General features: G+C 44.8%; 1 protein-coding gene across 6 annotated transcripts in view; it reads right to left on the reverse strand.

Annotated features, from left to right (window-relative positions):
* Positions 1 to 783: 783 nt before the first annotated feature.
* The window catches only part of lrrk2 (leucine-rich repeat kinase 2), a 28,352-nt gene continuing 2,720 nt past the window's right edge, over positions 784 to 26,415 (reverse strand). For 2 of the 6 annotated variants that reach the window (XM_020040365.2, XM_013138837.3), the window contains exons 5-50: positions 24,682 to 24,816; positions 24,298 to 24,432; positions 23,858 to 23,989; positions 23,563 to 23,682; positions 23,004 to 23,164; positions 22,767 to 22,849; positions 22,470 to 22,576; positions 22,199 to 22,328; positions 20,705 to 20,829; positions 20,345 to 20,478; positions 20,005 to 20,149; positions 19,691 to 19,830; positions 19,464 to 19,592; positions 19,163 to 19,333; positions 18,698 to 18,962; positions 18,342 to 18,530; positions 17,876 to 17,991; positions 17,217 to 17,280; positions 16,919 to 17,130; positions 14,044 to 14,294; positions 13,686 to 13,834; positions 13,349 to 13,442; positions 13,007 to 13,193; positions 12,691 to 12,872; positions 11,859 to 12,082; positions 11,555 to 11,682; positions 11,179 to 11,397; positions 10,764 to 10,965; positions 10,170 to 10,258; positions 9,730 to 9,917; positions 9,469 to 9,623; positions 9,011 to 9,157; positions 8,377 to 8,568; positions 7,991 to 8,137; positions 7,685 to 7,797; positions 7,264 to 7,454; positions 6,915 to 7,075; positions 6,628 to 6,798; positions 6,089 to 6,189; positions 5,229 to 5,432; positions 4,802 to 4,995; positions 4,430 to 4,693; positions 4,004 to 4,156; positions 3,679 to 3,902; positions 3,208 to 3,276; positions 784 to 1,802 (exon numbers count right to left, since the gene is read on the reverse strand). In XM_020040365.2, coding sequence (XP_019895924.2) covers positions 1,681 to 1,802; positions 3,208 to 3,276; positions 3,679 to 3,902; positions 4,004 to 4,156; positions 4,430 to 4,693; positions 4,802 to 4,995; positions 5,229 to 5,432; positions 6,089 to 6,189; positions 6,628 to 6,798; positions 6,915 to 7,075; positions 7,264 to 7,454; positions 7,685 to 7,797; positions 7,991 to 8,137; positions 8,377 to 8,568; positions 9,011 to 9,157; positions 9,469 to 9,623; positions 9,730 to 9,917; positions 10,170 to 10,258; positions 10,764 to 10,965; positions 11,179 to 11,397; positions 11,555 to 11,682; positions 11,859 to 12,082; positions 12,691 to 12,872; positions 13,007 to 13,193; positions 13,349 to 13,442; positions 13,686 to 13,834; positions 14,044 to 14,294; positions 16,919 to 17,130; positions 17,217 to 17,280; positions 17,876 to 17,991; positions 18,342 to 18,530; positions 18,698 to 18,962; positions 19,163 to 19,333; positions 19,464 to 19,592; positions 19,691 to 19,830; positions 20,005 to 20,149; positions 20,345 to 20,478; positions 20,705 to 20,829; positions 22,199 to 22,328; positions 22,470 to 22,576; positions 22,767 to 22,849; positions 23,004 to 23,164; positions 23,563 to 23,682; positions 23,858 to 23,989; positions 24,298 to 24,432; positions 24,682 to 24,816 — 7,214 coding nt within the window. In that variant the 3' untranslated portion in view covers positions 784 to 1,680. Of the gene's footprint in view, positions 1,803 to 3,207; positions 3,277 to 3,678; positions 3,903 to 4,003; positions 4,157 to 4,429; positions 4,694 to 4,801; positions 4,996 to 5,228; positions 5,433 to 6,088; positions 6,190 to 6,627; positions 6,799 to 6,914; positions 7,076 to 7,263; positions 7,455 to 7,684; positions 7,798 to 7,990; positions 8,138 to 8,376; positions 8,569 to 9,010; positions 9,158 to 9,459; positions 9,624 to 9,729; positions 9,918 to 10,169; positions 10,259 to 10,763; positions 10,966 to 11,178; positions 11,398 to 11,554; positions 11,683 to 11,858; positions 12,083 to 12,690; positions 12,873 to 13,006; positions 13,194 to 13,348; positions 13,443 to 13,685; positions 13,835 to 14,043; positions 14,295 to 16,918; positions 17,131 to 17,216; positions 17,281 to 17,875; positions 17,992 to 18,341; positions 18,531 to 18,697; positions 18,963 to 19,162; positions 19,334 to 19,463; positions 19,593 to 19,690; positions 19,831 to 20,004; positions 20,150 to 20,344; positions 20,479 to 20,704; positions 20,830 to 22,198; positions 22,329 to 22,469; positions 22,577 to 22,766; positions 22,850 to 23,003; positions 23,165 to 23,562; positions 23,683 to 23,857; positions 23,990 to 24,297; positions 24,433 to 24,681; positions 24,817 to 25,112; positions 25,932 to 26,415 lie in introns of those variants that run through there. The other 4 variants (XM_020040361.2, XM_010897871.3, XM_020040362.2 and 1 more) reach the window with 3 other exon arrangements.

Here is a 26,415-nt window from a genome sequence, read left to right on the forward strand (position 1 = left end):
TGGTCCATACTGGGCACAGATGTCTGTGTAGTTATTTGTGTTGTCCTCATCTCATAATTGTTCCATGAGGGGAAATGATAATTGTGACTTAGATCAAACAAAGAATACGGACATAACTTGTGTAATAAAACACAAGGCTATATCAATATGGCAGTAGAGTATTGCCTGTGAGACAGTGACTTATATACTGTTATGATGGTTTTTTTAGCGTACAGATGCCAATTTATGCCATCTGACACTTTTGAATCCAACAATTTAATCCTACCCAGTGGCCAAAAGATATTATTTTAACTCAGGCCCGAGAAAGTTATATGCAGGGATAGGACACGTGCAAAAGTATAAAAATTCTATAATTCATACAAATTTACTGAGATGCAACATCAGACATTACAAGTACAAAAGTCACCATTAATTACAATGCCACAACATTTGTATGTTGACAAAAGACATGGTGTCCATCCATTGTGCAGGAGTCAATGGGTATATTTGGTAAACAAACATACATATGTATACTGATTAACTGAATAAATAATCACACATGAGCCTTAAGAGGCAATCATTCTAATATTATGGCTTACTTTCCAGTCACCTTAAAGGATAATTTTTCTTGTTTGTTTTTATTTTTCTTTAGCTTGAATGTAGTCTGGGCAAGAACAACTTTAATCCTTGCTTTTTCCCCCTTTAAACAGACAATAAAAAAACTTCAGAAACTGCCAGTAAAACAAACTCAATGGAAGTAATCATTGTGTGAGCATGTTACATTTTTTATGACCAAATCACCAATATGTTTTAGATTTATTTTAATGGTCACATGCTTTGATGACTTCTACAGATGTTTTTATCTACTGGTTGTGGAGGTTTACAGTGACTGATAATAGAAAGTGTAATCCATGATTCAGTTTTGTCCTGGCCCATAGACAACTTCAGGAAGAGGAACCATCTGACATCAAGTAGAAAAAAGTGTAATTGTCCTTTTACTTTTGTGGTCATATAATGGTTATATTGCAGATAAATGACACAAAACAAACAACACGAAGCGTCTTTAAAAAAAATACAAAATTACTGAGTCCTCAGTCATATAAACAAAATAATTAGTCATATTTAGTCATATAAACAATTTCATAATTACATTCACAGGAGTGTTTTAATGAAACCCAAGTCAGTGCTTTCAACAGCTTGGGATGATGGTCAAAGTATGCACCTAAATACAGCATGCAGAACTATAACGTACAGCATTGTAGAGGAGACAACAGAAATGAATAACAGTGCAAATAAACAACCTGATCTTGTCAACTGTATTTGCAATGTCATGACTTCTGACCGGACCAGAAGTGTAATGGGAATGGGCTGTCAGACAACATCATTTATAGAGATGTTGTTTGTCTATGGGCACAGGAAATGAAAAAATCTAATTTTGTTCTGTTACTAGAGCCGTGAAAGAGACAAACATCACTCCACGAGTCTTCAAAGAAATCCCTTTTCTAATCGCATTCTGTGCACAAACAAAAAGTTAATAGAGCAGTAATTGGTAACTACAAATTCTCGTCACGGTTTTTTCTATGGGTATGGGTAGTGTTGTACAGGATTTATGGTTGGATTATTGACATGACCGGTAATGTCGGACGGGGGTGCAGTATAAAGAACAGACTCCCTACTCAGCTGAGGCCGTTTGTCGAACAGTCAGTCATTTTCCTGCTCTCTCATCTTGGCGGTGATCTCCCCTCTCATCTCACTGTGTTTCTTCAAGTCCTTGACCTCCAAAGGCAGAGAGCTGTTCCACACCATCAGCACAGACTCCTCGTCTAAGGGCAAACACACATGCACACACCCGCGCACATGCACACCCGCGCACATGCACACCCGCGCACACATTATTACACTTCAATAATCCTAACCCTACAGTAAGCTTAAACATAACATAAACTCATAAGCCTAAACCTGAATAAAACCCTAACAATAATCCTAACCCTACAGTATGCTTAAACATAACATAAACTCATAAGCCTAAACCTGAATAAAATCCTAACAATAATTCTAACCCTACAGTAAGCTCAAACATAACATAAACTCATAAGCCTAAACCTGAATAAAACCCTAACAATAATCCTAACCCTACAGTAAGCTCAAACATAACAAACTCATAAGCCTAAACCTGAATAAAACCCTAACAATAATCCTAACCCTACAGTAAGCTCAAACATAACATAAACTCATAAGCCTAAACCTGAATAAAACCCTAACAATAATCCTAACCCCTACAGTATGCTCAAACATAACATAAACTCATAAGCCTAAACCTGAATAAAACCCTAACAATAATCCTAACCCTACAGTAAGCTCAAACATAACATAAACTCATAAGCCTAAACCTGAATAAAACCCTAACAATAATCCTAACCCCTACAGTATGCTCAAACATAACATAAACTCATAAGCCTAAACCTGAATAAAACCCTAACAATAATCCTAACCCTACAGTATGCTCAAACATAACATAAACTCATAAGCCTAAACCTGAATAAAACCCTAACAATAATCCTAACCCCTACAGTATGCTCAAACATAACATAAACTCATAAGCCTAAACCTGAATATAACCCTAACAATAATCCTAACCCTACAGTATGCTCAAACATAACAAACTCATAAGCCTAAACCTAAATAAAACACTAACAATAATCCTAACCCTACAGTAAGCTCAAACATAACATAAACTCATAAGCCTAAACCTGAATAAAACCCTAACAATAATCCTAACCCCTACAGTATGCTCAAACATAACATAAACTCATAAGCCTAAACCTGAATAAAACCCTAACAATAATCCTAACCCTACAGTATGCTCAAACATAACATAAACTCATAAGCCTAAACCTGAATAAAACCCTAACAATAATCCTAACCCCTACAGTATGCTCAAACATAACATAAACTCATAAGCCTAAACCTGAATAAAACCCTAACAATAATCCTAACCCTACAGTATGCTCAAACATAACAAACTCATAAGCCTAAACCTAAATAAAACACTAACAATAATCAGAAACATTAACTTAGCTTTTCATAGGAAACATTTCCTAACTTGGACAGATGTCATGTCCTTATAATACCAGTAAAGTTATACATTTACAGTAAACACACATCTTATTTAGTTCACTTGCTATATAGGCCATGTGTAGGTATACAGTGTTTCACATTCTTTCTTACCACATTGATTTCTGTCTTGGGACAGTCTTCTTCCCAAAACCAGGACCACATCTTTACGATTTAGTGTTTCTACAATATTAAAATAACACATATGAGCTTGTCAACTTGTCATTACTATGCAAACATGGAGAAAGATGCATCTGTCATCAATTAAGATGACAGGTCACAGTGAGATACAGCTTCAGACAGACAACACAGATCAAAGAAAACATTAGACAAAAAATGTAAATTCATTATATATAGAAGTACATGCAAATAGACAGACAACCGACTGATAGACAGACAGGCCAACAGGCACACGGGCCGACAGACAGATGGACAGACAGACACACGGCTGAAAAACACACGGGATGACAGACAGAAGGTTTGATAGACAGACAGACAGGCAGACAGACAGGCAGACAGACAGGCAGACAGACAGACACAAGGTTGGTAGACAGAAGGTTTGATAGACAGACAGGCAGGTGTTACCTATAAATACAGAGACTATGCTCCGTACGGACTGGCAGCGTGGGCTGAAGACCTGCAGCAGCTGGCGGTTGGACAGCTCCACCAGGAGCAGGAGGCCTCCACGGGTGCCGATCCACAGCGTGCCGGTGGCAGGCTGCAGGTGGAGAGACTTGACGCTGGCCCGGGTCGGAGTCTCCACTCCAAAGTCCGACTCTGAGCCAGCCTTCCTGGGTCGCCGGCCCTGTCTGTGGACCAAGAACACGGAGTGGGCTTTCAAACACGTTTATGTAGGATTGCCCTCATGTCTGTGCGTTTGTGTGTGTGTGTGGTCGCACATTTAGCTGACCTGAGAAGGTGGACACAGTCAATGCAGTCGATCATCCTGTCATTCTTCTTGTCCCACACCTCCACGCTCTGCCCTCCAGCCTTGCTGAGGTACACATATTTTTCCACCACCATACGGGACACACATGCCTCGCTGCTCACTGCCCCCTGCTGTCTGGAGAGGACAACAGCAGCTCACTACACACACTCAGATAACAGATCAAAAGTACTGCAGGCAGACAAACTGTGGGAATAAACCAATGAAGTTGAACATCACTGGTAATGGTAGTGGTTTAAGGTTTAGGGTTTAGTGTGTAGTGTACACTCACTGTTAGAGGTGGTTGGGTTTAGGGTTTAGTGTACATTCAGTGTTAGAGGTGGTTTGGTTTAGGTTTCGTGTACACTCACTGTTAGAGGGGGTTGGGTTTAGGGTTTAGTGTACACTCACTGGCAGAGGTGCTGTGGATTAGTGTCAATGGTCTTCCAGACATCGTAGTTGGCAGTAAAGGAGAGGATTCTGGTCCCACAGCCTGCCCACACAGTGGTCCTGTCCAGGGAGTGACCTGATTGGCCCAGACACATCAATGGTGTGTTAACGTTCCCAATGGCCAGAGTCTTGACTGGCTGGCCGCCCTTCACCTGGAGAGCCGAGTCCTCGTATACCGTCAGAACACCATCCGCCGTCCCAACTAACAGGTAGTTCTTTCTTTGACTGAAAGTAAATCGCTACTGTAAATACACACTACAGCCTGTATTGTCATTTTACATAAAAAAATTATTCATATTCCAGAAATGACCGGTAATGCAAGTCAACGTTTACCTGCGTTTAGAGTGTGTGTGGAAGAACAGTGACGTCACGGCATCGGTGACATTCTGCAGGTGGTGCCAGGTGGACGGGTCCTCTGTACTGATGACTACCAGAGCCCCCGACTGGGTCCCAGCCACCAGCCAATCACACACCGCGTCCGGGAACTGGACAGTCACCAGGCATAAGACAGGACTCGTGTCAACCTGCTGGAGGGGGAATGAAGCGTTTAGCGATTTTTTTGGGATCTGTGTGGTTGGGTCCGTGTTTCACGAGGCCGTCGGCCAAGAAAATCTACGGTGTATTTGTCAGAAAATATAACGTCACCAGGACTTGTGCCTGTGTGAATACTTGACCCCCACGTATCTACATGAGTCACTGTAACGCAAACACTATTTGACATCAGGAATACCTGCACGGCAAGAACCGGTGCTCTGAATACCTGTGTTGTGACCATCTCCGTGTCCAAGTCGACTGACGCAACACAGCCCAGTCTCTGAGTGCTGCTGCCCCCTCCCACCCAGGCCCTGGGGGTGGAGCCGGGACCGCTGCAGCCAACCGTGAAGCACTGGGCATTGGGAGCCCGGCTGACCACCACCTCCTTAATCAGACACAGCATCTCCCCAGAGTTCAGCCTGTCAAACATCTACACACACACACACGTATGCACACGCACCAACACACACACACACACACACACACCCGGTCACAGTAAGGAAACAGCGTGAAGACTGAAAAACATCGGTACGACACCTGCAAACAGTTTGTTAATCACCTACACTTCACACAATACTCGGCTGTTTTAACAAAGAAACATCTTTGTTTCTATTGAAGTCAGACAGAATTATGACATTGTGTTGAGTTATATCCATTGGATTCAGGCATTACAGTACATTACAATGCAGAAGTGGGTGCACATATCCAGATCTGTGAAGTGAACAAACTTCAGTCATGAAGGTGAGAAAGATGTGTCTTCCCAAAATAATAACAGACTATACAGATTTATCCTTTTTTGTCAGGTACAGCCCTGGTTTCAATGCGGTCCTCCATAAACTTATATTGTCTGATAGGGTCAAGTGATTTCAACAGCACCCATGCCATGCCAGTCCACCAGGTCCCACACCCCCCTCGGCTGTAATCCACCGCTTCCATGCACCATGGGGACGTAAGGGTTTACTAGTCTTCTATCAACGGCTTTCACTGCATACTTCAAACGTATTCTCGGGTAGCGAACATAGGCTAACATGCCTCCAAGAGTACCAAAGTTAGGGCTTCTAGCAGTAAATACAGCAGTGCAGTAACCTGGGTGGAGGTGGGTCTGTCCTGGGGCCTCTCCATCATGCAGTCCTTCATGAGGCCCTGGAAGCCCGGCCAGGCAGAACAGCCATAGTGATTCACCGGGTCTGTGGAGACACACAACCAATGATCCATCTCGTGCGCTGCTTTGTTTAGGTTTTCATCTATACCCACTCTCAGATAGCCGTAGGCACATACAGGAGGTTATACTTTATTTGGATAGTTAAAATGACCATCTGTTGATGCACTACAGACATCCGTGTTATTAACAAACTATTAAAAACAAAGTTAATGCTTGCCAAGGTTAAGATTAGGGTTAGGTTTAGAATAAGTGAAGGAGAGTTAGGAAAAGGGTTGAAGGTTTGAAATAAGATGAGGTTTAAAGTTAGGGTTAGTAGATAGTTAATTTAAATGTAATTGATAGTCTGTAGATTATCTGTAAAGCATCTTCAGATTGATTACCCAAGTAAAGTGCTACCAGCATACTGCAGCCCTGCTTGGATTTTCTTAAAAGGCAAATTCGCAGAACGCCCGGTTAATGTTACCTGGCAGCTTGCCCTGAACCGCGACCTCGTCAAACTCGCTGGGAAACTTCATGCCGTCCGAGATGCGCTCGCCACAGGTCATCAGGTCATAAAGCAGCAGGCCGAACGAGAACACGTCCGCCTGCTGGTTGTAGATCACGTTGCCACGGGCAACCTCCGGCGCTCGGAAACCTGGGGAATGGGGAGGTTTCAGAGGAATGTGGGAGGAGAAGCCGAGAGACTTGAGAGCTGGAAGGAGGTGAAGGAAGGGAATGTGAAGCGTGACAGGTCGAGGTATGGGCTGGTACCTGGGGTCCCCTCGGAGCTCCTGACTCCCATGCTGCAGCAGTACTGAGAGATGCCATAGTCAGTGATCTTAGCGATGATCTCCGAGTCAGCCTTCAGGTTGAACAGCAGCACGTTGTGAGGCTTCAGGTCCCGGTAGATGATCATGGATGAGTGGAGATACCTGGACGCATGGATGGGAATTCCGAACAACAGTGACGTACAAGCTGTCTAAACAGGGAGACTTCCAAAGTGGATGAAAAAATCTAAACATGTTCATCTACGTGGACATCATTTGAAATTGAACATCGCTGAACAGTGTGTGTGAGTGTGCGTAACCGTGAGGTCGTTTCTGTTGGCTGATGAACATACCTGAGCCCGTCAGAGACCTGCAGGGCAATGCGGTGCTGGAGCTTCCGGTTGAGGCTGCCTTTCTCGTGCTCAAACAAAGAGTCCAAGGAACCCCGCGGGGCGAGCTCCATCACCAGGAGATGAGGACTGGTCCCGGCCGCCAGCAGACCCACCAGGCTGGGGTGGTGGAGACGACCCAACACCACCAGCTCCTGGAGAGGGACAGACGTAGAGGGAAGAGGCAGCAAGCAAATTACGTTCCAGATGTTCGGTTTGTGTGAAACCAGTCCAGGGAGGAATCTCAACTTCATGTTGAAACCAGTGCCCTCTGCTATGGGACCTTCCCTGTCGAAGTCTCCAGGATCAGCAAATGTTAGCAAACCACCCACATTATGCAGCTATTCCTGCGTGGCACTGACGCAGCTGTTTCGGGTTAGGTTACCTGTCGGAGTAGTCGGTGGATATACAGCTCAGAGGCGTGCTTGTTGAATATCTTCACGGCCACGTCTTCCTTTTTGTAGATGCCTCGATAGACAGACCCAAAACCACCATCTCCTAGATTCAGAAGACGACCATATCTGTTAATAGCAGACTGTGTCTATGAAAAAGTATCTGCTGAGATACGTTATTGTCCCAGTAATGTCTTTTTGTTTTTTTAAATCTTGGCAATAGTTTTTGTGCTTTTTTATTTATTTGTAATTTTATTATGAGAGAAGGTTCTATAATAATAAAATGCATTATTATTCACCCAGTAGGTTGTCTTTGGTACATTCCATCTCCAACTCCTTACAGTCTAGAATGATCCCAGCTGGCTGGTCACTGAGGATGAGGTCCGGGGAGATCTGAGAGATGGGCACTGTGCAGTGAGGGTCCTCTGGGTTAACCAACAAACAGTCTATGGGGACAGATGGACAGTAGATAGTGTTGTTACAGTCACTGTTGAAGTGGCTCTTTGTGTATCTATGTGGGAATCCCTGCCAAGAAACAGGGACATGCCCAGTACTGTTGTGTTCTGTCTAGGGTGGCTGAGAACAGGCACCTTAAAGCTGTGTTATCTGTTGTGATGTCTTCTTCCAATGGAATTTCCCCAAAACATGACTAGCACAGGTATAAACCGTGGGTTAACAGACTTACCTTCATCTATGCGAGTGAACAGGTCCTCCAGCAGTATCTGGCTCCACTCCTGTCCGTCCCCAAAGCTGTATAGCGCCCACTTCTTCAGGAGGGCCTCCCCGTTGCCATGGATATCCGTGCTGAGGAGACCTGGAAACCACTCCTCCAGGAGAGAATCAACATGGTCCACCACCTGACCCAGCAACACACGACCTGGTGGTGATGTCGTCATAATATCAATCATCTAAGTCTGTACACGTCCATTTTGTACATCTATATATCCATGTACAGTGGGGAGAACAAGTATTTGATACACTGCCAATTTTGCAGGTTTTCCAATGCAAATTAATTACTTAAAAATCATACAATGTGATTTTCTGGATTTTTGTTTTAGATTCCGTCACTCACAGTTGAAGAGTACCTATGATAAAAATTACAGACTTCTACATGCTTTGTAGGTGGGAAAACCTGCAAAATCAGCAGTGTATCAAATACTCCCCACAGTACATGTATACGTCTATTTTGTACAAGTAGACTGTTAAAACTAAAGACAAAAATTCCAAAAGAGCAAACATTAACTTGGGTCCTGGTTTAAGAAATAATACATTTAATCCATACTAAAACTAATCTCTAGGCTTCTGGGCAGTTCCAGTACCTTTGCAGGAGCATGGCACAGTGATCTTGACGAAACTGGCAGGGTTGTCTCCTACATTGGCAGCCTCCACCAGGCAGTAGGCCTCGGGAGACCAGCTCAGGTAGATGCCTCTCCTCCAGTAGATACGGTTGGGACGTGGCACTTTCTCTGCATTAACGCCAACACAAACCCTTAGCCACAACAGCATGAAGCTGTTCTCTAATTTATAGCTGACTTAAAAACAGAACTGTCAACTTCATTTATTTATCAGTACACTGACTGAATTATTCCTCCTTCTCCTTAAAAAAACCTCATGTATGCATGTATATACTTATGAATATTAATTTATATATATTTACAGTCATTAATAACGTCAATTGTTTATTCATTTACTGAGCGACTCATTCCTCACTTTCCTTAAAACCTCATACATGTCACCATCTGTCCTACAGTCTCAACAGAACCAGTACCTCTGGTACCTCTGCCATGGAGCATGAAGGAGGAGACTTCCAGCAGGCGGTTGATCTGTCGGGACCAGTAGCCCATGGGGAAGTAGGGCATCTCATACAGACGCACGATCACCTCAGAATTCTCACAGTGGGGCAACTCGATCACAGGGCGGTGTTCAGACAGACTGGGGGGGGGGGGGGGCATGGAGGTTAGACTCGGCATGGAGGTTTTTGAGACAGTTTCAATTTCCAAACTATACTAAGATCAGGCAAATCTGGTTTCGCTCTCACCTGCTAGGGACTAGAAGCTGGTCCTCTCCAAAGGGCAAAGCAATCTGGAACTTCTCCAGCAGTTTAAAATACTGGGTCAGGTGGCTCCTCGGGAAACACTTGCTGTCAAACAGATGTCGCTCCACCACTGAGCGCTGGACTACTCCATTGGGGGGCTCCCAAAACCCTGAGCTCTTCAGAGTCAGCTTCTACTCAGAAATAGGGAGGAAAGCCGTGGCTGGAGGATGTGTAGGTGACCCAAAATTGATGCAAAGACAGCAAAGCAAGAAAGGGTTGATCTTGTTGGGATCTTTAGCCAATTCCAGCAAGGTAAAAAATATTTTTTTTCAGCTTGTGTGTGATGTTTAGGGAAAAAGTTGCAACTGGGATAAATGTTAAGGTTAGATTAGTATATAAATGGGAGTATTTGTCCGCACCAGGATAATGATTCCCCAGTCTACCTGTGAGATGATGTTGCACAGCCACTGGGGATCAATAAAGTAGAGATCTCTGAGCTGAAGCGCAGGGTCATCAAAATGCAGAAGGACTCCTACAAACAAATAGATCCACATCCACTAAAGGTCACTTAATATACTTTTCACAATCAGGACCAGGTCTTAATGTCATGTATGTTTTTGAAGGTATATCTTAGTGCTATCTTAGTGCTTCTTAGCATGCTTTATTGCAATGCTAAAAGTAAATTATACTTTTAGCATTGCAATAAAGCATGCTACAAAGGTATCTTGCTTTAACACAAAGTAAATCTTTAATTTGTGCTTGGTAACGGAGTGCAATCCAAATTAACACCCACATTTAATGCTGATTTAGGTATAATTTGATGCAATATATTCATGTCTGTGGGTACATGATGTTTTGACCAGGGGGTGCTTTTGAACGGATATCAAACACACGGAAGACGCACGTCTAACTCCGATAATAACGTGTGTCTCGCCGACACACCAACAGACTACTGAAGCCTCATCAGGGGGTGCCGAGGCTACGACCAAGGCTATCAACACATCAACGTAGATTAACTTCTAGCCAAAACAACGCACCGGCCTCGCTGAGGAAGTGTACGGCGTGGGTCAACTCAGCCTCCTCCAACTGCAGTTGACTGTCCTGGATGAGCTGCAGCAGGGTGTGGTGCCTGAGAACGGGGAACTCCCGCGGCACCCTGGCCCTCTCCAGCAGGACCCTCTTCTCCAGCTCCACGTAGCTTTCCGGGACCAGCTGCCCCATCACTGGCTGCCCCTGGATCTGGGGGATAGCGGGAGCGAGATGGTTGGATCACTTAGGGGGGCTTCTGTAGTTGCCTCAGTGATATCCATGGAACAAAAACAATTACTGGTGATATGTGTAAAACAAACAAGAATTGCAGGCAAGCTGTAAGAGTTTAGAAAAGAGTCAGTGACACTTGAATTGAGGATGAGTGAAAACAGGGTGAAAATGAACGTTAACAAACCAAGCTACCTTGAAGCTGGTGACCTCCCTGGCGATGGCCTTGCGCAGTCTGCTGATGGTGTCCGAGTCCTCACTTACAGTCACCATGTGGTAGTCTCGGATGGCAGGAAAACCCTGGTGGTTAAGGAGCTCCTGCCGGGTCTTATCTAGGCATGCCTGAAGCTGGATGTCATCGCTTTTGTCTGTATGTGTCCCTACCAGAATGACTGGAGACAAGGGGGCCACCGCCTACACACTCACACACACACACACACACACACACACAAAGAACACACACACACACACAAACAAACACACAGATATTGAGAAACTGAGTTGATCACAAGCCAAAAGGAGTTCACAAGGTTGTGACTGCCTGTGCAGGTTTGGAAGGGTTGTGAATCACCTTGATGTTGAACAGCCAGGGTTTAAGGGCATCCATCTGGACGGCACCTTTACTGAGGTCATACACCACCAGGTAGAGGGCACGGGGCGTCAGGAAGTGGGGGTGAGACCCACTGAACTCCTCTCCACCTGGGTAGTGAGCACAAACTCTTCAATCTACACTAAGACCAAGCCCATCCACTCCCAGACCCATCATGGACCATTTAAGGCCCGGATCAAGACCAGAACATTTAATCATGACACATACGTAACTACTCGAAAGATCTTGAAATCCACAACAAGACCAGAACGGAGAGGTGACCCACCAGAGAAGTCCCACACGTTTAGTACCATGTTCTTCTTGTCCCGATCACGGATGGTCCAGTCCCTGACGTCAATCCCCGCAGTGGGAAGCTCAGACTGCCACTGGGAACGCTTCAGCTTCATCAGCTGTCGGATCAGAGCAGTCTTCCCACTGCCGGCATTACCTACCACAATCAGCTTCATTCGGAAATACGGTACAGCTTTCTTCAAACGCTGCTGGAGAAACCTGGGTTACAGAACAGACAGGGGACTCAATGAACTGTTTTGGCAGGATTAGCCTTTTGGTTGGAAGGGAAATTCGGTTGCAAGTTGAATTAAAGTGGTGATACCGAGTTGTTTTAAACAAATCTCACTTTTTGGTGTTGGGTGAACACATTTTTGACATGTATTAGTTTGACCATTGAAAATGCACAACAATACTCAGACGTTAGGTCTAGAGTAGACGTTAGGACTATACATTAAGTTCTTCTCATCTGGGGTAATTTACGGCCATCACACAATCATGTATACAATACTATTAATAACGATTTCAGCACCATAATATCATAAATGGCAAAACCCACAGGCAATGAGCAACCTACACTGTACCGATCGCCCTCGTTAAAAGAACATAGAAATAGACAGGTGGAGAGAGGGATGGTGGGTGTGTTTGTACTCACATTTCCCTTCCAACCAAAAGCCTCATCCAGCCAAAACAACAAACTTAGTCCAAAACATCTGGACTAAGTTTGTCCATATAATTTGACACTGTGTACATATAATTTGATGAACCTAGACTGAACCCTCTTCAACAGCCTCTAAAGCTGGTATGTACAAACCGACGCAGACATTCACCTGACAATGTCCTTGGTCTTGCTGCCGATGTGTTTGAGGTCCAGGCTGAGCTGCAGTCCATCCAGAGGCAGGTCCCAGAGGCGGCCCAGTTTGCCCATTTCGTCAGGGAAGGAAACCAGGCCACCATTACGACTCACGTCCAGAGAGGTCAGTTCCTCCAGCAGTCCAATCTGAGGGGGGATCTTAAACAGACAGGGTTCAAAGGTCAGAAGCACTACCAATTAACCAATCTATATCCATATACCTTGCAGATTAGCATCAAGGTGTGAGATGAGTTTGGTTACTAAATATAAATGAATAAAGTATAAGAATATACCTCTATTAGCTTATTTTCACTCAGGTGCAGTTTCTCTAGCCGGGCCCATTTGTAGACAGGTCCACTCAGATCCAGGGTTTTGATGTGATTCTGACCAAATATCAGCTCACGAAGGCTGACTGACGCCCAAGCGGATGGCCTCGGTAGAACTGATATGTCATTGGCCCGCATGTCTACTGACCTTAAACTATGGGCCAAACAGGAAGCTGGGATTTACCAGTGCCGATTTCTTTAAACTAATAAACACAGTTTTAACTGAACTACTCAACAAAGTCAATACACCAAATATTCAGCAATATACGGTATATGTCTTCGTCAAAAACGTGAAAACATCCTACTTACTTTGGAAGACCAAGAATGGCCTCAGGAATGGAAGTGAATTGGTTGTGTGATAGCTTCAATGTTGTTATTTTGGAAGGTAGATCAGATAGGGAACCTATAGAAGTGGAACAACCAGGGATGATCACTAAAATCAATGTCCTTATCTGAAAAAATATATTGCATATTATGCAAATTAGCGTTAATTGGTCCATAAAAATGCTGAATATCCGTGAATGTGTTTGCAGTAGAATCCCATGTTTGGAAGTTTTGAATAAATCTCTTAGAGCTGAATGACTGTGACGGATGATAAAAAAAACAACTACAAATCCATTGATACCATGGTTTACCATGTACTCACTGAGCTGGTTGGTACAGGCACTGAAGGTCTCTAGCTTGGGGCAGCCAGAAAGGAAGTCACTGGAGATGCTCTCCAGACTGTTCTTACTAACGTCTAGGAGCTTCATCTCCGGCAGAATCAGAGGAGAGCACAGCTCGCTCATTCTGTTCCTGAAGGAGAGGGAAAAGGTGAACAAGGGTACGGTCAGTCAGAACTCTCATAGAAAATGTAAGATCTACAGGACATCGAAGACATACTTAAAATGACAACGATTAATTTGACCGGGGTACCACATGGATCTGCCCCTTTGGGAGTATTCCACCAATCCCGTAAAAATAACATTAGTTTTTATACTGAATAACAAGATGTTCCATCCTACCCATCCAGACACAGTTCCTCCAGCCGCTCCATGACCCTGCCCAACTGCTGGGGAAAGGTGCTGATGTGGTTGAAGGACAGGTTTAGTTGCTTCAGCGAAGGGCAGGTGACAGCGGCGTCAAGGGTCAGGTGCGGGCCAACCCAGTTGCGTGACACATTGAGCATGCTCAGAGAGGGCAGGGCCAGAAGCTCTGCCGGCAACGACTGCAGCTGGTTGCCTTGGAGATCTAGACGAGTGAGACTCCTCAGGCTCTGATAAGTGGAGTAAGTATTTTATGTATTAAATTAAGCAATGCAAATACAGTATCTCACAAAAGTGAGTACACCCCCCATATTTTTGGAAATATTTGAGTATATCTTTTCATGTGACAATACTAAAGAAATGACACTTTGCTACAATGTAAAGTAGTGAGTGTACAGCTTGTATAACAGTGTAAATTTGCTGTCCCCTCAAAATAACTCAACACACAGACATTAATGTCTAAACCGCTGGCAACAAAAGTGAGTACACCCCTAAGTGAAAATGACCAAATTGGGCCCAATTAGCCATTTTCCCTCCCTGGTGTCATGTGACTCGTTAGTGTTACAAGGTCTCAGGTGTGAATGGGGAGCAGGTGTGTTAAATTTAGTGTTATCGCTCTCACGCTCCCTCATACTGGTCACTGGAAGTTCTCATGGCAAAGAGCTCTCTGAGGATCTAAAAAAAAGAATTGTTGCTCTACATAAAGTTGGCATAGGCTATAAGAAGATTGCCAAGACCCTGAAACTGAGCTGCCAAGACCATACAGCGGTTTAACAGGACAGGTTCCACTCAGAACAGGCCTCGCCATGGTCGACCAAAGAAGTTGAGTGCATATGCTCAGCGTCATATCCAGAGGTTGTCTTTGGGAAATAGATGTATGAGTGCTGCCAGCATTGCTGCGGAGGTTGAAGGGGTGGGGGGTCAGCCTGTCAGTGCTCAGACCATACGCCGCACACCTCATCAAATTGGTCTGCATGGCTGTCATCCCAGAAGGAAGACTCTTCTAAAGAGGATGCACAAGAAAGCCTGAGGGCTCCATGAGGGTTAAGGCAGTGCTGGAACATGATGGTGGCCACACAAAATATTGACATTTGGGCCCAATTTGGACATTTTCACTTAGGGGTGTACTCACTTTTGTGGCCAATGGTTTAGACATGAAAAGCTGTGTCATTTTGAGGGGACAGCAAATTTACAATGTTATATAAGCTGTACACTCACTGTAAATTACTACAAAGTGTCATTTCTTTAGTGTTTTCACATGAAAAGATATACTCAAATATTTACAAATATGTGAGCAGTGTACTAACTTTTGTGAGATACTGTATATGTTTGGCTTACACTCACCTAAAGGATTATTAGGAACACCATACTAATACTGTGTTTGACCCCCTTTCGCCTTCAGAACTGCATTAATTCTACGTGGCATTGATTCAACAAGGTGCTGAAAGCATTCTTTAGAAATGTTGGCCCATATTGATAGGATAGCATCTTGCAGTTGATGGAGATTTGTGGGATGCACATCCAGGGCACGAAGCTCCTGTTCCACCACATCCCAAAGATGCTCTATTAGGTTGAGATCTGGTGACTGTGGGGGCCATTTCAGTACAGTGAACTCATTGTCATGTTCAAGAAACCAATTTGAAATGATTCGAGCTTTGTGACATGGTGCATTTCCCTGCTGGAAGTAGCCATCAGAGGATGGGTACATGGTGGTCATAAAGGGATGGACATGGTCAGAAACAATGCTCAGGTAGGCCGTGGCATTTAAATAATGCCCAATTGGCACTAAGGGGCCTAAAGTGTGCCAAGAAAACATCCCCCACACCATTACACCACCACCAGCCTGCACAGTGGTAACAAAACATGATGGATCCATGTCCTCATTCTGTTTACGCCAAATTCTGACTCTACCATCTGAATGTCTCAACAGAAATCGAGACTCATCAGACCAGGCAACATTCTTCCAGTCTTCAACTGTCCAATTTTGGTGAGCTCATGCAAATTGTAGCCTCTTTTTCCTATTTGTCGTGGAAATGAGTGGTACCCGGTGGGGTCTTCTGCTGTTGTAGCCCATCCGCCTCAAGGTTGTGCATGTTGTGGCTTCACAAATGCTTTGCTGCATACCTCGGTTGTAACGAGTGGTTATTTCAGTCAAAGTTGCTCTTCTATCAGCTTGAATCAGTCGGCCTATTCTCCTCTGACCTCTAGCATCAACAAGGCATTTTCGCCCACAGGACTGCCGCATACTGGATGTTTTTCCCTTTTCACACCATTCTTTGTAAACCTTAGAAATGGTTGTGCGTGAAAATCCCAGTAACTGAGCAGATTGTGAAATACTCGTCTGGCACCAACAACCATGCCACGCTCAAAATTGCTTAAATCACCTTTTTTTCCCCATTCTGACATTCAGTTTGGAGTTCAGGAGATTGTCTTGACCAGGACCACACCCCTAAATGCATTGAAGCAACTGCCATGTGATTGGTTGATTTGATAATTGCATTAATGAGAAATTGAACAGGTGTTCCTAATAATCCTTTAGGTGAGTGTATGTCTATAACATCTGCTCTGGGAGGGACAGAATGAGAAACAACAAAATGGGTTTGCCTCTGGAGGAGAGCGGTCTCAGTTCAGAAGCGCTCTAAGTTGACAAACCCATCTTGAATCCTGACTGGTCTCTCAAACCCATTTAGTGTCATACTGTGTAACAAACCAAAAGGAAACTGCAATATTCTGTAGGCTAACCAAACACTAGGATGACACAATCTTGCCCAACGCAGAACATTGACTGCACCATATTGTTTGGCATTTTGCAGCATCAATTTATCATCTGAAGCCTTCTGAACAGATCCCATACCTTACAGAGCACAGAGGGGAACTCAGAAAGGTTGTTCTGGCTCAAGTCCAGTCGATACAGGCACTGCAGCTGCTGTTGGACAGAACCGGGACCCATCAAACATGACAGACAGTCCAGCTCATTGCCTGATAGGTCCAGCAGGCGGATCCGCTCTCTGTCCCCACCCAAAGGGGAGGAGTTATCCCTTGAGCCCAGCACTGGCGAGTAAATACCTGGAGTGGAAATATAAATAGGGCATTACCACTGATATAATTTCATTGATAATTTGAACAATTACAACGGAATCCAATGTTTGTACCTTTCTGGTTGGATGCTGCCTTTCCGTACCGCCTTTGAAGAGGCTCCATCTCACCTCTGACTCCCTGTGGATGGATTAATGCTTGTTTGATTGCTTTGTAAATTACATTTTTAATTGATTGGTTTATTGCATAAACAATTAATTGTTTCAATGAGAAAATAAGAGAGGAGAACATTTTCTCTTTTAAAGAGTAACTAAGAAAATAAAATCTATTTAGATACAGTGGAGCTTCAATTACACACAGTCCATTTTCATAGCCAATTTTTCATTCTAGCTGTTTACACCTGTTCACATTTAAGAAAATAGATGTGTGACACACGGAAGCACCTCCGTAAAAGGCAGTGGTGGTTTTCAGGGATTAAAGCAAGCTCAATATAAAGGATGATCAACAAGGTTTCCGTGAACCTTCCACAGATTATTTCTTAAGAGAACACTTAAAGCCCAGAGTTGAGTATCTTTTTTTACACTATAATTGCCACACAAACTGCATGTATTTTCCATTGGAAATGTGTCAACGTTTAGTATGGTTTGGACGGTCTAGTGTTCTAAGTTACTACCACTGGAACACAAGTAGCAGTTTCAGCGCGGCACACCCTTGCCCCTGCCCAGCATTCAGGGATGAACATTCCGGTTTTATGAGAACATGTATGGTCGCTCACCTCCGAGCTACAGTGCCTGCGGCGCTCGCTATTCCTCTTTGGAGACCCGGCCTTCCAATCTTCTGATGCATCACTGGGGGATCTGTGGGTCAGCACCATCGAATGGGAGTCACTTCCTGAGAAGAGGACATTGTGGAATTAATGGGACAAGGCCTGCAGCCATTTACACTCATCAACATTGCCTACCGACATACCTTACCCTTACTACCTTTTGCCGTCAGATATAGGATAGACTCTTACTTGTCAACTTTAGTAGATTTTGTTTGCTCTGTCCCAGTATGTTTGCAGGGACATAACAGACAATGTTGCTGCTAGTCAACCGCTAGCAGCAATATAATCTCAACAGACTTGTGTTATGTGAGTGCTTGTGTATATTAGTGTGGAGAATAAAGGTGATTCTGATTGGACAGTAGATGCCAGAAGCCAGTTAGTATGAGGGCATCATCTCCTGAGACACTTAGCTCACCGTCACTCTCCAGGTCAAAGGTGAACACCAGACCATCTCCCAGACACGGGAAGCTGGAGTCATCACTCTCGTCTGACAGGTACCCTGACGTCAGGCAGGGGTCAGCTGAGGACCTGGGGGACAGGGGGTCAGGGGTCGTCTTGCTCTTCTGCAGGGAACGCACATAGCAGGCTAAACACATACCTTTACCTGTAAACACAAACAGTCAATTTTAAGTACACATATTAGAAAAGGTTGAAATCCCTCCAAGGTTGGGAATACACCAGTAATACATTAGTTTAATCTTTCCTATAAACACAGCTGGATAGAGGTGCCCCATATTTCTCATAGAGGGTCTATTGGGAAATCAGACTTACTTGTGCAGGGGGGCAGATTGTTGGTGCTGGTGATCTCAGCGAGTAGGGTGCTAAGCCACGCAGCGTCCACACGACCCAGCCTGAACCCCCCCAGGCAGAGGGCGTTGTTGTTCAGGTCCAGCCCCAGGCGCCCCAGTAGCTGGATTACCACTGGGCCGTCGCCACGACGCAAGCTGGCCCCCAGGGCCCCGCGCAGATGCTGCTCGTGGACCCCACACCTGAGGAGCAGCTCCACAAGCTCCAGGGGCCCACCCTGCTCACAAACCTGGAAGGAGGGCGGGGAGAAGCTGAGCCGGAGAGAAACTGAAGGGAAAGTTCGAGGACCAAGTCTCCTTAGGACATTTTTGACCCAGAATTCAGAAGAACCTGAGCTGAACTCGACTGCATGAGGGGGCTGGTACCGCAGACACACACACAGACCACATAACAACATTACAACAGAGACTTCTGCTCTACTGTCCCCACCTGATAAATGAGGGACTCTGTCCTTGTCTTCCGGTTGATGTCGGCTCCTAGCTGGATGAGGCAGTCAGCCATGGTCACATCCCTGGCCTGACAGGCCTTCTCCAACATGACATACCTCAGCTCGGCGTCGCTGCACATCTTAGACAGCGCCAGACACGCGGCCATATGCACCTGGGAGACGGGAACAGGAGAAAAGAAGGGGGGGGAAACATAGCGACGGACGGGAAATTGAATGGAAAAACACGAAGGTAAGTAGATAGCAAAAGACACCCGGGATTTTGGAGGAGAATGACGCACGCACCGGGTTGCGGCGTCGGTCAGGCGAATCGTCTCGGAGCTGGTGGAAGACCTCCCTGTCAAAGCCTTCCCTCTGCAGCTCGCCTGCAGCCCCAGAGCAGACATCCAGCATCCGACAGGCCACCTGGAACCCCTGTTCAGAAAAGAAAAGGGTGTGTTTCATTAAAAACGACCGCAGACTGTGGACTGGCACGGAGCGCTCTTTGACTAAACCAGTGGACGCTAATTCACCTTCAACAGCACTTCGGTGTCCTCCCTGAACTGAAGGAGGGAGGTGACGAGAACCGATGAGAGGACTGGGATTATCATTCTGGAGAGTTTCTTCTTAGATATCAGGGAGCAGAGGAGGTTGAGACTCCAGTAGTGTATTTCTGTTAAAGGGGTACAATTAGGGGTCAGGGACAGTTAGGGGTCAGGGACAAAAGAACATCACATTCCTCCTTGAATCCTAATAAGTGCACGTCAGAAGTCTTGTCGCACTGTTTTATTCTCTCTCTTCAGGAACATTACATTCTACAATCCAGATTGGTTCTACGACCTCTCACCTCGTTCCCTGGGGAACATTTGTAGTGTATGCAGGATTGTGTCCACCGCCCCCTGTTGGCAGAGCAGGTCCACAGCACCGGAGCAGTCCGCCAAGGCAGACAGAACCCGCAAGCCACACTCCTGGATGGCAGAGCTGCTGATGAACTAAAACACACACAAAAAAAGGTTTACTTGCATAGATCCGTGCACGTGGACGGGCACAACTAGGGTTGCAAACATCCCCCATAACATTTCCAGAACCACTACGTGTTACAGAAATCACTGTGGGAAAATTACTAGTATCAGGAACGGGGGGGTGGTAAGGTGCCTTGAATTGATGGTACGGGGTCATGGTGTTACCCTGTTCAGTGCCTCTAGGTAGACCGTATGAGCCCCCTCCAACACACACTGATTCTTCAGCACCTTCAGAGACACGTCCACTGTGTCCGGATCCGACACGGACACACCGTGTTCACACACACGCAAGCTCCTATCTGCTCTCACACACACACACACACACACACACACACAAACCACACAGGAAGAGCATATGGCAGCTGAACATTATTGTCTAATAGAAACCCTGGGGTCAATTTAAGAACTTCTACGACCCATCACATCCACTTCTAATGGATTCCAGAGAGCAGGAAGCAGCAGCAGGCTTCAAGCCATTCAACGCTTCAGCCCTTTAAAACACGACCACAGTTAACGGTCTCGTACCGGGGCAAAGGAGGACCAGGCTGGCTCTCAGGGCCTCCAGTTGGACTTCAGGTATGAAGCTATGCTCCTTCATCACCTTGAGGGTCTGGCTCATTGCCAAGTTCAGCTCATCCAGACTGGCCACCCTAGGATGACAGGAAGTGAGAGGAGATCAACGGCATGCTGGGTCTCAACATTAAGGCCCTTATTTTTGTAGCAGTACTTTTTTTTTTAACCTGTTAATATATAATCAGGTGTTAATACATGAATGGGTGACAAATTAAAGGAAGAACCAACATGTTTCTCAGTAACACGCTAGACCACCACGAGCTGCCAGAGCAGCTTCCATGCACCTTGGCATTGATCCTACGAGTCTCTGGAACGCTACTGGAGGGAGGGAACACCGTTCTTCCAAAAGATATTCCCTCATTTGGTGTTTTGAGAGCATTGTCCACTTAGAGCCTTTCCTCTTGCCATGTCGATCCAAAAATGGAGGTCGACTGGGCCTGCTTTTTAAACAAGCCACAGAGCATTATAGGATGTTAATTGCTATATTGTATCATGCAGTACACCTGTATTGGAAGCATCTGCATTCATTATGTGCCTTCAGTCATTTACTCTGGTTTTTCCTTTAATTGGTCACCTGTCTGTATATATAATATACAGTGCTTTGCAAAAGTATTTGTTTTTTAAATGCTACTGAATTATGATGGTACATTCAGATTTAGTTCTGTATTTTAAAAGCCTGACACTGAAAATAAGTACCATCTGAAAGAATGACAGTAACCTACATGTGATGTGAGAAAATGATTTGTATTCAGATGAGCAAGATTAAGCTTTTTGGCCAAAACTCAAAGGACTATGTGTGGCGCAAAGGTGCCACTACCCTTACGTCAATACACGCAACCCTTACAGTGAAGTACGGTGGTGGGAGCATCATGCTGTTGGGATGATTCCCAACAGCAGGGAGTGGGGATCTTGTAAAATTGAAGGAAGAATGCAAGGAGCAAAATACATGGAAATACTGCAAAAGAAACTGTCTCAATCTGCTTAAAAAATTTTCCCTTTCAGCAGGACAAAGATCCAAACACAAATGTGCCTAGAAGAATGGGCCAAAGTCACTCTGACATTGTGTTCAAAGTGGTAGATACATACCAAAAGACTGTTGTTGCAGCAAAAAGATTCTCTACTGAACACTATTGTGTAAGGTTTGAATGTTTATGCAATTTACTTTTTTTTCCCCATTTCCCAACATGAAACCCATGTCACATTACAATAATTAATTTGAGTTGCCAGTGTGAGAAACCAAACAGAATGAGATTTCAAAGTACTATTTGTAATTCAGTCAAATTTGAGAATTGGGGTCTGCAAACTTTAAATTCTCACTGAGTGGAAATCTGTTTTGTAAGAGAATAAAGTAAGTAACAGTTCAAAAGTTTAAAAGAGGAAATTCACTATGCAATCAAACATAGCCCAGAACTGGACAGCAGTTAAAATGAATCCTATTGCAGGTACCTTCCCTTGAAGAGAAGGTGGAGCAGCCTACAGCCCCCCGAGGAGACCTCTGGAGAGGACAGATGTCTCTTCATCATCTCCACCACATTCACATGAAGGCCGCTGGACAACAGCAGAGATCGCATTTTATCTGCAATCACACGCACAGCCACGCACGCACAACCACGCACGCACTGAGGTCAGTTGCTTAACCTGTGAAGTAATCCCTGACAGTAAATGAGTAAAAACATTGTCCAACAACAGCAGGAGCTGGGGGGAGGGGGTGACTCACTGTTGTAGGTGATGAGCGTGCCCAGGGCAGTGGCAGCAGCCTGGAACACACCGGGGCAGGAGGAGTGAAGCAGCATGGCAACCATGATCTGCCGGTGCACCGGAGTCCTTGGGGGGGGTTGGGGGGGGGGGGGGGCACGGCCACCGTCAGGCTCAATGGCACAAGGCACCGCGGGGGAATGCTAATGCTCAGTTTTGCGTCATGGGGAAATCTAATGCTTACGATCAATCGCAACGGTGTGGCTAGAGCTAAAGATCAATCAAAATAGCACGAGGAAAGCTAACGCTAGGGGGTTACCTTCCATCTTGCTCTTCTGTGGAATGGTCCCATGACTCGCCGCCATGCAATAGTAGGCTGTGGATGGCCCAACATCCAGCCTCCTGGGGGGACACACACACTAAAATGTGATCTAAAGCCACAATAGATTTAACAAGTATGTAATCGTTGGTTAAGTAGATAACAATGAACAAATGCTAAGCTATGACACAATGATCTAGTGTGGTTACTCCGTATAGCTCAGAGTGGCGTACCTACCTGCACTGCTGAATCAGCAGCATGGATCTCCAAAGCAGTACAGCAGGCCTCTAACCAACACAACCCCACATCTTCCACCTCCTCCCGGCCTCGGTTCTCCTCCGCTTCTCCTTCCTCCATCCTCTCCCTTGCCACAGCTCTGCTCTGCACTATAGTTTCAGCTATGTGAAGGGAACATTTGCATGTCTGTCTGAGAGTGGGTTTTATGGGGACAAAAATGTCTGCAAACTGATTAAATCCGAACACGTTTTATAATCTGGATATTTTTTCCTGTCCCCATATGAAAATTACACGTGTTATGGCTTACATGTTAGGTTAAGATCAATTTAGATTGGGTTCAGAATTAGGGTTATGCATTACCAGTTGGGTTTAGGGTCAGGGTTAGGCATTAGGGCTACGTTATCTTTAAGCATAAACGTTAGGTTGTTTGAGACGTAACTTAGTTCAAGGCTACGGTGACATCAAGGTCTAGGGTTAGGATTAGCGAAAGTGGGCTTTTGAAATCGACCTTGTTGTACTCCATTAAGACAGCTAAGTGAACATGCGTGTGTCCACTCACTGAGGTCAGACAGGCAGTGCAGAGCGGCCGCTTGCAGAGTGGCGTTCTCAGGGTAGGCCAGACAGGCTCGTACAATGGCCCTGTGCACCCCGTTCAGGACCAGAATGCTGCAGTATCTTTCTACATGGGGAAAAAACAAACCGATTAGGGAGGAATGTGTGTGCCGGGGGTTTTCCCAACCTCATCCCTCAAATTCACAGCAAATTCAGGCACCGTCTTTCGGCTGAAAATCACGAAGTATTGAGGCCTCAGATCCTAGTGACCAGTGACCATGAAACTGGACTTTGGAACTAACCTGATGTAAACTTCCTGAATAGACAGCAGCCGACCTCCTGCAGTGTCTCCATCTTGGGGAATGACTCCATGGCTCCGGCCACCACACTATAACACTTCACTCCTCCCGACATAAGGATCTCCACATTACTGGCTGTTAATGATTGAATAATTGGGAGATTCATTTTTAATTGATCTCGACTATCCCAAACCATTGTTAAGAGTGAAACAAGCATCCACCTCAAAAGACACAAATATTTATTTGAAATGAAACACAAAAACAACTCAAATCGAATTAAAATGTTTATGCTAAGTTTAGCAGCCAAAACAGAAAAACCCCACTACTTCTAAGAATAAAGAAAATTATATTCTCAGAAGTCATGATAATTTCAGTTCTATTTACAGACCCAATACAGACAGGGTAAACAGTTGACGATTCTGTTATTTTTCAGGGGGACTTACCAGGACCTGCTAGAGGAATCAGAACTTTCAGAGCCTGCAAAACCAGGTCTTCATTGTCACTGAACTGGTGCAGTGCAGCCAGAACTACAGTGTGGTCTTGGTTCTCAAGAAACTCTACCAGGTCATCATCAGACACTGCCAAAAGTGAAACACACACACACATACACAACATCAGTAGAGAATTAAAGGACATGTCTGGTAATCAAGAATTCCAGGGAGTGTGGAATATTCCCAAAACATGATTAACCCTTTTCTGTGGCTGAATTCAATGGCAAGCTAAATTAACCACTCTTTTGTTCCCTCACTGAAGTCAGGAAATGACTCGTAGGGCCAATTAGTTTGACACCGTACATAAAGAAGGTTTAATCAGTCAGTGTAACTGACCTCTGTCCAGTAGAAGTTGCAGGGCTCTGCAGCCATGAAGCTGAACTTCCTCACTGGAGGGGAACATCTTCATCCCATCAACGATCAAAGTGAACACATCATCCTCTTCATCCCGGATCAACAACACAATGGTATCTAGACACGAGTAATCAACAACAGAACACTATCTAGGCAGGAGTAATCAACAACACAACGCTATCCCATCTCGACAGGAATAATACATACGTTTAAGGTATTTTAAAGAATAAAGCCTTTTTTACATCAGTAATTGTTATGTTGAGTGCTTTGAGTAACAGCATGATCAAAAAACAGCAAGCAAGAGTTGAAGCATAGTGACTATTTTTAGTAATTAAGAAAAACTGTATATGGAGAGATTTGAAAATCATAGTGAAACAACATGAAGCCTCACGCATGCTTGTGGAGCTTCATACATGCTTGTGGAGCTTCATACATGCTTGTGCTAGTGTTGTAACCGGCTTTTAGCAAAGTCACTGTGCTTCTGGTTTTTGCTCGCCTTTTGTGGTCTTGGTAGGGTTACTGTAAAAAAATAACGGCTGAAGAGTCACAGTAATGTCACCATTTAAGGGGTTCAATCATTTAACAACAATATGACCCATTGACCGTGGAGCAGCTAAAAGCACAGTCGTTTTAATTTCTACCTAGTAAAAGCCTCTCCCTCAAGGACAGTCCCGGGAAGAAAAGTGCTGCCTGTGCAGATTTTCTGCCTCTCATAACTATCCCTTAGTTGGCTTTAACTGACACTGCTCTGTAACTGTTTATTGATTAACAAAAGATTTGGAGTGGGGGGGAGCGTCTGCTGTGTGACATAATTAAATCTGCTGCATTCTTGGAAACCATAAGAATGACTTCATATCCCTTACAAATCCTCCTAATAACTGTAAGAAATGTACTCAGTGTGGAACTCGACAGTCAGAGTGACTCTGAGTGTTAGATTAAGTGGCTTGGAAACAGATCTAAAGAGGACAGTGTTGCCATTAAAGGCTGGTTGTGGAGCCCCGCTACAGTTTCCGGGAACTTTAACAAAAAATGCCATGATTTCCTATAATTCCTGGTGACAGTATTCCAGATATCCTCTTAATTCACTCCTGTTTATGTATCCTCCAACCAAGAATTTCAAAGTATTAAAACAAGTGGTACAGCATACTGTCACTGTTGTTTCTACTGAGCCCCGACAAACCTCAATGACACCAGAATGACACCAGAATGCTCAGAATGCTCTGTCACAACTGAATTGAATTAATCAGACGCTGTCACGTCTAATTTCTCTGTCAAAGTCAATTTCAGTGCTGTGCTGCAACAAAACCAAGATGCTAGGGACCTCAGGGGGTTGAGTCCATGGTCCCATGAATGCCCTCAGGATCTCCTCAATGGTCTCTGAAGGGACATGGCTTCAACATGTTGTCATGTGTTTGGCACGTTCACAGTCTCTGGGTGCATCAACATGGATGAAATAACTGAACGTTATTTGGTATGTTTATTATTCATCACTGAATATTGACGTTCCTCCCTCTGACTGGTTCAACACCAGCTGCATGTCTCACTGCATCTCACTGCCGGCTTGCCTGGAAAGCTAAGCAGGCTCGGTCCTGGTCGGTCTCTGGGTGGGTGACCAGACGCTGCCGGGGTTTACTCCACCAGATGCGCCGGTGCATCTGGTGTGCCGAGTCAGGTGAGGTGAGTGCCACCGTTGCAAGAGAAGTAGCCTCCCACAAA

The sequence above is a fragment of the Esox lucius genome, chromosome 19 (assembly GCF_011004845.1).
Source record: "Esox lucius isolate fEsoLuc1 chromosome 19, fEsoLuc1.pri, whole genome shotgun sequence".
Taxonomy (NCBI): Eukaryota; Metazoa; Chordata; class Actinopteri; order Esociformes; family Esocidae; genus Esox; species Esox lucius.